Source organism: Mastigoproctus giganteus, chromosome 4, assembly GCF_048544385.1.
Source record: "Mastigoproctus giganteus isolate SK-2022 chromosome 4, ASM4854438v1, whole genome shotgun sequence".
Classification (NCBI taxonomy): domain Eukaryota; kingdom Metazoa; phylum Arthropoda; class Arachnida; order Uropygi; family Thelyphonidae; genus Mastigoproctus; species Mastigoproctus giganteus.
This window is the reverse complement of record NC_143578.1, coordinates 53512470-53527589: the sequence shown is the minus strand read 5'-3', so window position 1 is coordinate 53527589 and position 15120 is coordinate 53512470. Positions and strand designations below refer to the sequence as shown.

At 33.0% G+C, this 15120-nt stretch overlaps 1 protein-coding gene across 1 annotated transcript in view; it reads right to left on the bottom strand.

Moving 5' to 3' along the window:
- LOC150086741 (plexin-B-like) overlaps positions 1-15120 on the bottom strand; it is a 238715-nt gene that overhangs the window by 136826 nt on the left and 86769 nt on the right. The window contains exons 7-10 of the mRNA XM_090372734.1: positions 14780-14939; positions 7374-7470; positions 343-451; positions 29-157 (exon numbers count right to left, since the gene is read on the bottom strand). Coding sequence (XP_090228860.1) covers positions 29-157; positions 343-451; positions 7374-7470; positions 14780-14939 — 495 coding nt within the window. The remainder of the gene's footprint in view (positions 1-28; positions 158-342; positions 452-7373; positions 7471-14779; positions 14940-15120) is intronic.

Below are 15120 nucleotides of genomic sequence, written 5' to 3'. Positions count from 1 at the left end.
TCAGACGGTTATTAAGTATAATACTTACAGTAGTGCTGGGTAGATTTTTAACTTCGATTGTTATCTCTTTTCGAACACCATTAGGCAGAAGGATTTCATCTTCAATTTTGAAACTTGGGCAGTGCTGTCTTCCCTTTATTAGAGAATTCTGAGGGTTCTATAAATAAATCAACGATTTCAATAATTTAATTTGAAGAAAATAATAAAATTTAAAATTTTCAATATTTTTTGATGACATCACCTATGATGAGGAAAAAATACCTAAGTTATGATAGCTGTTAATAAGGGTTTAATACAGTATACAATGCTACTTATACATATTAAACTGATTAGATGACTCACATTTTCACCAGTGATAACAATTCTTGAACAAAAAGAAGCATTATCTGTACAAATATTTTCATGTGGACACCAACTACAAGCCCAAGCACTGGTTACACAAGATGTACAACTATAAGATAGAAAAATACTTAGATATTCAAATAATACACAAAATATTGTATTTAGTTAAAATATTAGTCATTTAAATAAATTTCAGTATAAATAAGTAAATGCATAAAACAGGGCCTTCAGTGTATATTAATTTAAATTATGTTTAAAGAAAAGAGAGAGCAGTGTCAAGATTTTTAAGCACTCACATGCAAAACAGAAAATATTGCCCATTCCCCACTATGGAAATGTCGCAATGAATTTTTCTGTCGTCCTACTTCATGAAAAAGTCCACTTGCTGCCCCTGAGAGTTAGTGTGTGGAAGTGGTCACTTCCAAGATTCCACTTTGCCCCCCCCCCCCCCCCAGCAACAGATACTAACTTTCAGCCTTCAAGGCTTGGCCTCATGTTCATGCTGGAGAGGCACCCACCCTCCAAAAATAAAACCTAAACTGCTAATATTGTTATAATATAAACAGCATCACTAAAAGGATGAATCCACTAATGAGAGACCGGCAGGTATCACAACATCTGTCATAACAGTGCTTTGGATTTTAACTTCAGCAGATTTACTTCTGTGGTGCTGCTGCTAGCAGTGTAGGTTGACTTGTGGATAACAGTGTCATTTCTTATGCAAGCATGTGTCCAAGTCTTGCCCAAGCCAGTTGACACCAGAGGGACAAAAGTTTCCCCAAGCCAGAAATTAAATGCAGAAATGTACAAGGCTTAAATTATTCCAGGCTTCATTCTTTGAGAAAAGGCAACAATGATGAATTAAAAAATAAAAGTAACAAATTTGGTAAATGATAATTTTTCTTTATATGAAATTAAACTTTAAAAAGATAACTAAGTGGACATTACTAATTACAGGACTAGTAACATGGGTTTTTATAGGGTTTGAAACAATTATGAAATTTATAAACTTAATACATGTATATTTATAATAAATGAGAAATCTCAGTAAATGAATAATCACACTTTGAACAAAAATTATTCATTTTGAATTCATTTATATCAGGAATCAATCCTCATAAAGTTCAATTAATTTCTTAATTAATTCATTTAATTTATCAAATTAATGATAAACAAGCATACATCACAGAAAAAATATAGGAAGCATTTGCCCTTTATAAATTATTATAAAAAGATTTCTATGTATGTACAGGACGTTGAGAAAATTGGCAATTAGTAAAACATGGTATGATGCCTGGCAGAAGATCAATGTGAATGGAATATACAGAACTTTATGAACATGAATTTTGCTGCCCACATATTTTCATATGTAGGCAGCAAAATTCATGACATCACATCCAGTATACCCTTGTACCTTGTAACTTGAATAAATCAAATTTAAATTACATAAATGTAATTCATGTAATTTAAATTCAGTCAGTCCTGTCACAAAAGGGAAAGAAACCATGAACCACATGTAGAATATTAATAAGTTTTAACTGTCCAATAATTTTGCACAGTAGTGGTGCATCCAAGACCGCAACAGGAATAAAGCCAACCTTATCTCAGCAGTACAGTAATGTATCATTCCATTTTCATTCTCTGCTGACATTGATTATATTCATTCAGAATTTGTTACTTCTAGGTGAATGACAGTATTATCCTGTCTTCAACTTCTTCTACTGTATGATAACTGGTTGACCCACTTGCTCTGTTACCTGATGAATAACATACCCATAATGTGCCACCCTACTAAACCACTTTGTTGAATGAAGTTTGGGTCTTTTCTTCATCCTACCTTACTTGTAACTGTCTGGTTCTGAGTCTGCTGTCCTCTTATATATACCTCCAAACCAGTGTTGCCATCTACCTGCATTGTTAGCTCTCCAGAATGGATCACTATTTTCTGAACTTGATACCTCAATACATGTTAAAAATCAATGTGCAAACACATATCTTTATAATATTAATATTCTCCTTCCTCTATCATGCTGGCAAGACATCAATCTGAGAATCTTTCAAAGCTGAACAAATAATATAAACAATAATCTAACATATATATAGAACTATGCAAGTTGTATATATAGTTCAAATTTTGTGTTGATCTTCTTTTAATTTTTTAATTGTTTTTAATTGTTCAATTAATTTTTAATTGTTTTTTTTAATTATTTTAAATTTATTATTTTTTACTGTAATCATTTTGTGCTAATGTTATATTCATTTTAATATCTGTAGAGTAGCATACAGAAGTGTTCTACATATCATATTGAAGTAAATTTCTCTTATTCTTCCAAAAATATTGAAATCAATGTAGAACGTATATTGAGCATCATAGTTCTGGTTTATACTAACAATTATGCAAGGTATTACTTAAAAGTTATGAAAATGGCCACATAAGCACTACTGATAATAGTATGCACTTTTCCAGATAGTTGGCAAGAAGGCAAACTACTCTACAAAGTAAAATATATTGCATTAGTCACATATGTGAAGTTGTGTACCAAGTACACAGAAATACTTTTAAATGAGCTATTCAAAATAATATTATTTTGAATTGATCGTTCATCAATTAAATAATAACTGAAAATAATAAAATAATACTGTATTTACTTCAGTTTTTCTTCAAGCTTGGTAAAACAGCTTCAGAACATATGACATTACAAAAAGCCTTTAGAGAAGGCACGTTTTCAAAAAGCACCAATGTCCAGGTGGTTTTTAAGATTCAAAGCTGGAAAAACTTCCATGGAAGGCTAACAATGTTTTGGATGTCCATCAACAAACAGAATGGATGAAAATTTTAAAAGGTTTTCAGAGTTAATTAATCAAAACAGAATCTCATTATTCATGATTTGCACAAAACATTGACCTTTTCTTTTGAGAGCTGCCAATGCATTTTACTCCTCTGTTAACAGATGAACAAAAGGAAAATCAATTCCGTGTGTGGGTGTATATGCACATGTGTCGTGATCACAACTACTAGTTTAAATGATCCATAGTTCCTGTCAGAGGTCATTAGAGGTATTAAAATTGGGTTTATGGGTATGATCCAGAAATAAAAAAAAAATTTTTAAAAACCAGCAATCATACTAATGGAAATCTCTGCAGTCATAATGTCCAAAGAAAGCCAGAAAAGTCTGATCCAATATGAAGAGCATGTTAATTTTTTGACTGCTATGGGGACCATGTATCACAAATTCTTCCTCCATGCAAAACTGTCAATCACTATTATTACAAAATCTGCTGTGTCATCTGAAGAAAAACACCCACCAAAAATGTTCTAAAAAATAATAAAATGAAGATTGGTTGGTTCATCATAACAATGCACCCACAAACAAACACTGCTCCATCTTTCTAACAATTTTTGGCCAAAAAATGTCTCTACCACCCATATTCTGAACTTTCCTTCCTGCACGTTGTTTCCAAATATACAATTGAAGATCAAAAGAAAAAGACTTAACTCCAAAACAATAATGTCTTGGAGATTTAGCAAAATATTTCAGGAGATACTTGAGAGTATTATATAAAACAAATTTTTAATATGCTTCCAATGATGTCAGAATCACTGGGTTCCATATATTAAGATCTGGTAGGTGGAGGAAGTACTTTTAAGGGAGTCATGATGCAGAATTAGGCAAAGACACCAGGCAAGAAAAATAAAATGTTCTGAAATGTATTCCCATGACTTTTGGGCAGCACTTCATATAAAATACAATACCTTAATTAACAGTCTAGTGCAAGGTCCTTTTTTGTTGAGTCAGTCTCTGTTTGTTGTATGCATATAAGGCAGATAATTAGAGTCAAATGTTTTCAAATAAATATTTGCTTACAAAATGCCACATACTGGGAGTTGAATAATTACAAATAACTGCTATAAGAAGGCCACAAAACAATCACATTTTTCTACAGGGTGATGCAAACACTCGTGTAACCCAAAATGAAAAAGCTAATTTCCTGCACTTTGATAACCATGTGCAATTCTTACAAAACCACAATGACAGCATACTGTACATCACTCATTGCAGACCAGTGTTTGTTGGTGTTTGAACACTTACACAAACTCATCCACGCCAATTTGTTCATGATGAAGTCAATTATCACACATTCCTTTCTGAATGTGTGTTTTTAGTATTAACATTAGTAGAGGTACATGATGCAAGAAAGCAAGCTTATATAGCATCAGCCAAAAAAAAAAAAAAAAAAAAAAAACCCTTCCTCTTTCACCCATCCATTCACTCTATAGTTGAACAAAACTTTTGCTGAAAATCATATGTGAACATGAAAGAAAAATTTGAAGAAAAATATTTTTATTTAGTTATTTATGATTATTATACTTATTATAAATACTTGATTACATAATATGATAGCACAGGAATTAATCAATAAATTTAATTTCCATTGTGTGAATTTTGAATCACCTAGTGGTGTCAACAAAACCCAACAAATTAGGTAATGTAAACGTTTCAGGCAGATTTCAATTTTTTTCCCCTTAAATTAGCTAAATTAATTTTCATTTTTTAGGATCAATAAAAGTGGGAAAAAAATAACTGATTACCTTGTTACCAATTCCTAATTAATTGATAAATAACATATAAAAGCAATTCTTTATACTTCCTTGTAATTCAAAAAAATATTCGGTCAACTTTTTGTAATACTGTACTTTATTTCTCCCAGATTTGAATAAAAATTTAAAAGCAACACATACTTCATGGATTTTCATTCATTTAATAAAATAAGTAAATAGCACCAAGTACTTCAGATCATAATACACAGTCAATAACCTTATTTTTTACTTGGTTTTTAATAAAAATTTGAAATACAACACGTATTTCACATTAACGTAATTAATATAATAAATAAATACTATAGTATATCTCATTATTTACACATTTAGTAAACTGATAACAAGGAAATAAGCTCTCTAAAATGTAATGATTTTCATATGTAAGCAAACGGAAAACTTCTTTCTGTGCATCCACCATGTTTCCAATTCATTCCTCCAATAATACTAGCCAACAAAAAATATTTTTTGTCATACCTTCGCAATAAAAATATGTGATTCTGGAGGAAATAAACGCGCTGATTCCAAAAATCACCATAAAAAGTCTCTATCACGTCTACATCAAAAGATGTACCAACGTTTATTGTTAAAATAAAGGGATATATACGTATAATTCAAGCTACTCGAGGGGCTGTTTATGTTTGAGGATAGATTTACAACCCTGAGAACATGTCACGATCAATTAATACTTAGAAAACCTTGGCACAGCCTACAAAAATCCTCAACAAAAATGCTAAGTGTGCTCTCTTCAAATTGTAAATTGTTGCATTGGAATTTCAACCTAAGAACCATAGGTAGAAGTCTGATTATGTTTATCACAAGAAAATCAAGGCCAGAATCAGTTGCTAAAATTAAGAGAATTAGCTTATCTGCTAAAATAAATCGGTATGTCATACATTACTGGCCATATTATGCAAAATTGGAATATTTTGGTAAAACGTAACTCCCTCTATGTTTAATAACTGTGACGTGATGTGAAACTATTGTGGTAATTTTCAAAATCTACGCATAAAAATGGATTAAAAACAGCATTTAAATTCTTGGAGGTAAAAATCACATTGGCAGTGTAAGTGCTTCAGCTACAATATATGATATATGGATATGCCATGTGACAAGTATGAAAAAAAATAAAGAATAATTGCTAGATTTCTATTTGTCCAATTTTAATGATATTTGAAGAAACAGCTTGACAAATCTTTCTAAAAGAGCCAAACATAAAATTTCATGAAAATCTATCCACTGGGAGTTGAACTGTTAGATGCACACAGACATACAGTCCCACAGACATGGTGAAGACAATGCAAATATGCCTAAAAATGCTCTCTCTCTCTCTCTCTCTCTCTCTCTCTCTCTCTCTCTCTCTCTCTCTCTCTCTCTCTCCATATATATGGAACACGGAACACTGAAGCTGAGTGATCAGGAGCAGGAGTTCTATAGCACACACACTCTCAGTAAACTGGGGTTCAAGCCCCTAACTGCTAACTATGATCGATCTGCCAACCCACACTGGACCAGCATGGGAGATTATGGTCCATTTTCCTCAACATGACTTATTGAGGAGGCCTACATTCTATGGTGGATTAACAATGGCTGCAGATTTATTTATTTATATATCATACCCTCACACCCAATTGCATTTCAAATTGTCAAATAATTATTTCTGGTCCCAATATTTCATCAGATAGTTTTTTAAAACATTTTAAAGAGACAAAAGATGTTCACAGATTAATCCACTACCCTATTTTTTTTTTCTATATTCCTTTGCATAATTAAGCTCATTTAACTTAATTTTTCAACACTTCTTTGTTTATATAAAGAAGTGTTGTTCATTCATTTATATTTATTCATTCATATGAATATTCATATTTATTCAATTCATTCATATTTAAACCAGTTTCTGAATTCAGGATGACATCTTGCCTTTGGGTATATGTCTATCTATCTTTGGTAATTAAAACATTCTTTCCAATTTATATAATTTACAAATAAAGAAAGAAAGGCTAAAGTAAAACTGTCTGATGTCTGTTTTAGCTTATTCTTTCCAAATACAAGTATAGACTTGAAACAAAGAGTAGGGGTAAAAATAGTTAGAGAAAATGTATAAAATCACATTTTCAATTATTAATACATTTTTGAGAAATAAAACTGGGGATATAAAAATTATTGCTATTTCTATTATCATTTATTATTACTATTTCTATTATTATATTCCATTATTATTTTAATAAAAAGCTTACAAATTTTGCCCTGGATCAAACAGTGTCAAATATTAAATTATCTGTACAATATCACATAATAAGAAGCCATGATATCAATATCCTCGCACAATAACTTAAAGAAACCACATTATCAAGGTAACAGAGAATAGCACTTAATATATTATAATTAATAATTTAATAACCACAAACTGTAGCACAATATCTTTCTTACTTACAATTTATGTATGCTGCAATCATAGAAGGCAAAAAGTCTGTTCAGAAAATCTGTGTTGGTCTCACTGGATCTCACAGCTAGGTCAACAAGCACATGATCTGGAAAGAAGAGATTGCACATGAGGGAAGAATAAAATGCACTCTTAGGCAATCAAAGTGATTTTATGGCCAGAGAAGTAGAGAACATTGCTCCCAAGAGGAATATATCCACTATATGAGAGCTATGCTTTGATTTTCGGTACCTCCCTCATGATTCATTTGAAATGTATAAAATCTTGACCTTTTGGACAAGTTATTGGTAATAATTTCTAGAACATTGTTACTGTTACATATAAAATTACTAAGCCTAAGTTACACACAGAACGATTCATTTATGTCAAGTCTTATTTAAAATACTTCCTTGTAAATACAGAAAAGTTTTACATACCATTAATGAAAATAGAGACAAAATATAATTTTAAAAAAAAATAAAGAAAACAAAACAAATTTTATTTTAGCAAATACAATTATTAGGACGTACTAATGCCTTATATTACCAGGAAGTACAACAGACTTCTCAATAATTGTGTAATGTAGCTCTTCAGTCATATTAAACAGTTGTTTATACATAGAAGTTTTAATATCCATTTCATATTAAAATTTTTTACATGATGCATTACAAATAATTTAACCAAAGTTTGAAATTTCACTTGCTCAAAAACATTTTTAACATCAGCCCATACATTTTTTAATGTGTATTATGCACTTGTATATAGAAAAAAAAATGGATTGAAGGAACTGAAAAATGAGACAATTATTTCATTAGGCATTTGCTAAGTAAAATTTATTGATGTTAAAGAATTTTTTCAGTTTTACGAATAAAGAATGAATCCAAAGTTTGTTTGGTTTTTTGTTTTTTTTTTCTCGTATTTTTTAAGATAATTGTGTCATAGCATTTACTTATGTCTTTGACTTTGCACTTAACTTTTACTGCACGATAATGAAGAGAGTTGTTCTCACTATAATATTCAAGTGCTTGGTCAGTTTTCTCAAGGACTTCCTTTAATTTTTTAATTTTCAAATCTTTATCCTTTAGCAATTCCATCATGTCATCATTTTTGGCTTCCTCTTCTTCTATGAGTAGTTGGTCTAATTCTGCTAGCTCCTCATTTGAAAGTGGTTTTGCACTTGAATCAAGCAATTGTGAAATATTCCCCACATCAACTTCGTGGAATCCTGCTTATTTCTCAAGACTTACAATTTCATTTTGTAACCCAGTCACATTGCATCCTTCATATTCATGAACAGCATCAGGGTTTAACTTTTTCCATGAGCTATTGATTAATCTACATGCAATTTCTTTTCAGGCTTCTCCAATTTTTATACTGTACAAAATATTAAAACTTTTCCAAAAATACTGCACATTACATTAGATAATATTATATTTTTTGTTTTCGTATTTTTTTTATATATTATTTGCAACCTCGTAACTGCGGAGACTCAGATAATGAATACTCGGATACAGGGACCCCCTGTATATATAGGCAGCAGGAGAACATCGTTGCATAGCAAAACACAAAAGCAGTTTAAAAGTAGTCTCAAATAATAAAGAAAAAATAGACTGGACTGAAAAAATTAGTTCTAGGTTGGTAACTCACCACTTAGACACAGGACATTACCCATCCTTTGAAAACACCATAATATTAGACAAAAAAGAAACAAAATTTAAGTTAGAAACCAGTGGGACTCCAACAATAAGATCAACAAACAAGTCAATAAACATAGACCAATAATAATTTCTGAGGAGGGGGATCTAAAACAAATATCTCACAAGTTCAAATTTAATAACAAAACATAACAACACCCCCACCCCCATCCAGGACCTCTACTAATGGGGTCGGGTAGTCACACACCTGGATTTCCGAGTGGAAACTTTCAAATTCTCTCCTCCAAAAGACCCTTAAGCTTTTCTAAATCCCTAAACTTTCAAATTCTCAAACTATTAGTGAAATATGGGGGGGGCAGGAATTTTTCTATCCTTCTCTTCCTTTCACCTACTTAACACACACAGCGGGGTGTTAAAACTGCGGGGTCAAAAGTCCCCGCAGGCCCAACTACATGGTCTCCCCCCCCAAGTAATACTCAGAATTATTATAGGTGCAATAGTAATACTATCCTCAATCATATAATGCCCCCCAATAAATGGGCTCCTATCCTCAATAAGTGGGTCCTATTTGATTTTGTCCCCCACAGTCACAAATCCTTAAAAATTGCCCTGGAAGCAGCAGCTATGCTAATACCATTTCACCTCTATTCATTGCAGTTTCACTTGTGCTGTCCAGCCAACTAAGAATAAACATGCTCTGTGTGAAAAAATTATTGTTCATAGACATAATAAATTTTATCATAAACATAACTAAAAAACTTACATTTTTACTCAATTAATTTTTTTTCTATTCCAGGCAGAAGAGCAGTGGACCCATTTTCAGTTGTGGGCCCCAATGCACCACACTGGCATAGTTGTGCCACTGGAATTATGATAACATCCCACGTTGCAAAGCATGACTTGTAGACAATAGTACTGGGATACTGTCATGACTATAGCAAAATTAATCTCAACCCAACAGAGTGCCTTTAGGATAAATCAGAATTCTAGATTTGGATGTACCTAAGAAAGCCCTCTGCACTGCTTCTTTGAAAGAAGAATGAAGTGCTACACTACAGTTTTTTTATTAGAAATTGGTAAAAAGCCTTCACCAAAGTATTCATACTAGTTAGCATTAAGGCTAAAATTGGCCCAATCTAAGATTAATTTTCTTAATAAAAGCATGCTGTGTCCTAAACTATATGTATCCCATTACTTTGTTAGAATAAAGTATATACATACAGAAGGCCCAAGTTAAGGTTTTTAAGTACCTCAATGCATACAAGAAATGCTGCCTCTACTAACTACGTGAAAAGGTCCCGCTAATAATGTTTATTTTGGCTTCTCTGGATTGGCTTTAATTAGCTTCAATAATATGGCACACAGCTTCTCAGGAAACAAGAAAGATACCAATTATAAAAGTACCACTGAAAATATATGGAATAAATTTCAAAAATTAAAATCTAAGATGAAACTGAAAGTTTGTTTCTTGCATGTGAAAGTACACTTTTTTCCAGAAAATCTTCATTCAGTTACTGACAAACAGGATGAGTAATTCCACTAAGATACAAAACAAAGACACAAGATTAAATATAAATATAATGGTAGATTACTCTGGCCTTTAAAAAGGGGAACTCGACTATTATGCATAAAAAAAAAAAAACAAAAAGAAAAAAAAAAATAGTTATTTGAAACCAAAATGACCTAGAATTTATTTCAAAAACAATCTAATGAACTGCATAAACATTCAGTTCTGTATTAGTTTTCTATTTTCTTTACTTTTTGTCGATTTCACTAGAAAAAATGCAAAAAAATTGTTATTTGGACAAATTAGATAAAATTTACAAAATACAGAAACACTATAAGGAAACAATGTTTAAGGCATGGTCCATCATGCAGGTAAACTGGATTAAGTGATCAAAAAAACATATTATAAGATCAGCTGTAATGAAAAACAAATATGCTTTACTACAACCTCATTAGGCAAGAAAGGAGTAAGGGTAGTGTACAAATTTCAATAATTTACTGATTGCTTCAATCAGTAATGTACTGAATGAAAATAATGTAATGAAAAGCCAACCCTGCTATATACTCATGAATATTTACAGTTATAGTGACTTATATGCACTATCCATTCTTAGACCTCTCAAAAATAATAAATGAAATCACAGTGACAACCTAAATTAAGATTTAGGCTTAATGTATCTTTTCAAAATGATTTCATTCCTGGCTATGGCTCTATAAATATTGTTAACTATTAATGGTGTTGACAAGAAAATATAAGCAAAACATTTAACAAACAATATGATGGTCTGTCTTCTTAAGTTTTGTTATTCTTTACCTTTACTGTCACAAGTACTAGCGTGCATTGCAATAACATAAGTTTTGGTAAAAAGAAAAAATTTCTTTCTCTTGAATCTATTCTATTATTATTTCATATGCCATGAAAAATACAATGTTCAGTGAAAATCAATTATTAAAATATTATTATGGTCACATCATATTGGATCTTAGATGTATTATGGGTGGGTAATACTGACACGAGCTCATCTGATAATATTGGTCAATGTAACTCTTGCACATACCTTAAGAGTTCTTATCTGTTACCCCAACTGGATGTATTATCTAGATGTTCTGGGGGCAAAGACGTTTCACGTGAGCGGGTAGCTAATATCAGGGAAGAGAGCCTAAAAAACTTCAAGGGTTGTGTTAGGGTTGTTAAATATACAAGAACAGTAAATCTTAATTGTTTATACAGTAACGTTAGACGTGTCGTCAATAAAATGAGCGAATTCGGACTGCTGGCTAAAACAAGTAACGCGGACATAATAGGGCTTACAGAGACGTGGTGCCACCCGAAAATTGGGGATGATGAGTTTCAGTATGGCTTGTATAATGTATTTAGGAAGGATAGGGTAGATAGAAGGGGTGGTGGGGTAATGCTTCTTATCAGAAGCAGCCTGAGTGCGACGATAGCTTTCCCGGATTCAGACATTTCACATGCTAGTATAGAGTCTGTATGGTGTGAGATAGTTGGAAACAAAGGTATAATGCGAGTAGGAGTAATCTACAGACCAGGTGATTGTGAAGATTATGACAAAAGCCTCTACATGCAAATGGAATGGGCAAGTAAGCATCAATGCCTTATTATGGGTGATTTCAATTTGTCTCTAATTGATTGGAGTAAATGGGAAGGAAACTCGACATGGGGAACAGAATTTTTAAATCAACTAGATGACTGTTATTTGTATCAACATGTCAGGGAAAGTACTAGAGAAAAGAATATCCTAGACCTCGTCATCACACATGAATCAGATGACATAACAGGGCTGACAGTAGAGGAACCAGTAGCAGGAAGTGATCACGGAGTTCTACGGTGGGTGATGACGAGAGAGGTAGCAGCAGTAAAAGGCAAAGGAGTGGGTTTTAATTTCAGAAAAGGAAATTACGATGCCTTAAGGTACTACATGGCCTCTATTAACTGGGTAGATATCGCGCAGAGAATGAATACAATTGAACTGTGGTACGCTTTTAAAACATTAATCAGAGATGCCTTGAATGCGTATATACCATTAAAAAAATACTCCACGAGAAGGGTTCCAAGTTGGATGAATAGTGAAGTTGCCGCATTACTTGAGCAGGAAAAGGTGGAATGGAAAGGTTACAGAGCAATAAAAAGTACTGAAGTCTATAACAGCTACAAGGTGATATGTAATAGAGCCACAGAAAAGGTTCGACAGGCAAAGGCAGTTTATGAGAAATCACTAGCAAACAGAGCAAAGAGGGGGGGGGATAAAGAATTCTTCACATATATAAATGCCAAGAAGAGCAGGACAAACCAGATCGGACCTTTACGTAAGGGAAAGGGGATAGTAATAAATACACCAGCTGCCGTTGCAGATGAACTCAACAGTTATTTTGCATCGATATTCACACATGAAAAGCCTTTTGTGGCAATGGGAAATTGTGGGAGCAAAGTTAAAAAATATGTAATTAATGATATTGAATTTTCGCAAGATTATTTAATGAAAAAACTTTTGAGCCTACAGACCAGTAAGGCTCCTGGAGTTGATGGAATATACCCTATAATCTTAAGGGAGGCGGCAAGCGAGTGCATTGAACCATTGAAGCTAATTATGTGAGCATCACTAGACTCTGGGGAGATTCCCTTGGATTGGAAAAGTGCAAATGTATCTCCCATACATAAGGGTGGCTCTAAAAGTGAAGTTGGAAATTATCGACCTGTCAGTCTGACTTCAGTAGTAGGGAAAATCATGGAGGCAATGATCAAGGGTGGAATTCAGGATCATTTGGATCGAATTGAAATTCTCATGGATACTCAGCATGGTTTTGTAAAGGGAAAATGATGTTTAACAAATCTGGTTCGCTATTTCGAAAGAGTCACTCACGAGCTGGATTTAGAGAATAATTTCGACATTGTTTATTTAGATTTCAGCAAAGATTTTGACTCAGTCCCACATGAGCAGTTGCTTTATAAGCTGGAACAGGTTGGAATCACTGGGAAAATCCTTAGATGGATAGAAGGATGGCTTCAGGGCAGGAGGCAGAGGGTTGTGATAAATGGCTATTCCTCAGATTGGGTTGATGTAAGAAGTGGGGTTCCCCAAGGATCAGTATTAGGACCACTGTTGTTTTTAATTTTCATAAACGACATTGATGAAGGGATAGAGGGCGTGATGTCTAAATTTGCAGATGATGTTAAAATTGGTAGAGTAGTTAATGATCACTGTCAAGCTGAGCTTCTTCAGAGAGACCTAGATAGACTTCAGGAATGGTCAGAAAAATGGCAGTTGTGCTTTAATCCAACAAAGTGTAAGGTATTACACCTGGGAAACAGTAATCCCAAAAAAACTTATTCACTTGGTGGAGTTCAACTAAACCCAGTACTGGAGGAAAGGGACTTGGGTGTTACAATACGGTCAGACATGAAATTCGCTGAGCATTGTAAACAGGGTGCAAGGAAGGCCCATGGTGTCCTATCGATGATCTATCGAACTTTTGCAAGTAGAGATAGGGACGTGATAATCCCATTATATAAGGCTTATGTTAGACCACACTTGGAATACTGTGTTCAAGTATGGAGACTGCACCTAAAGAAAGACATCGAGCTTCTTGAAAGGGTGCAAAGAAGGGTAACTCGCCTGGTGAGATCGGCAAAAGGGCGTTCTTATGAAGAAAGACTTCGAATATGTGGGTTGCAGATTTTGGAAACTAGACACCTTAGAGGAGATTTGATTGAGGTGTTTAAGGCTCTGAGAGGCATCAGTAAAATGAATGAGGACAAAATTTTCAAGATTATAAATGATGCTAGAACTAGGGGACATAAATTCAAGTTACGGGGGGGAAATGTTTAGATTGGACTGCAGGAAGTTTTATTTAAGCCAGCGAGTTATAAATTACTGGAATAAGTTGCCTTCATGGGTGGTAGAGGCTGACAGTTTGGGGAAATTCAAAGGTCATCTGGATAGTACTTTCGGGTAAGGGAAGCGCATAGAATGATAGGTTTAATTTCCTTTTTATTTATTTTTTATTTTATTTTTTTTTATTTATTAACTATTATTATTTAGTTATTTATTTTATTTATTTATTTTTTTTTTGTTTTTATCATTGTTTTGTTCGGTTTTTTTTTTTTTTTTTGGCTGGTGCAGCATAAGCCATGGGCTTTCTTGCACCACGCGGCTGTTACTAATACTAATACTAATACAAATAACTTCAAAAAAATAAATACATTTTAAAAAACATACATATAAGTCGTCTGGTTACCTTTTTCTGGTAATATTAGTGGCCTATCAGCAACAACTGGAGACATACATGCAAGTCCATTATGAGTGACAGTTGCCTGAACAGGTGTGCTATTGCCAAAAACACAGAGGTAATGGGCTCCGTATGGTAATTGTGGCAATTGATTTATCACCAGTTCAACCTGTAAACATTTTATATGATGAAATGAAATGGAAGTAAAACCAGATGTTTATTATATCAGTATATAAAAGATGTTAAAACCGTATTTCTTCTTTTAATTAGTGATGGGCATAAACAAATGATTAGTAATTGAGAAAGTTCAGTAATTGAAATAATTGAATGATTAGTAGTTCCTAACTATT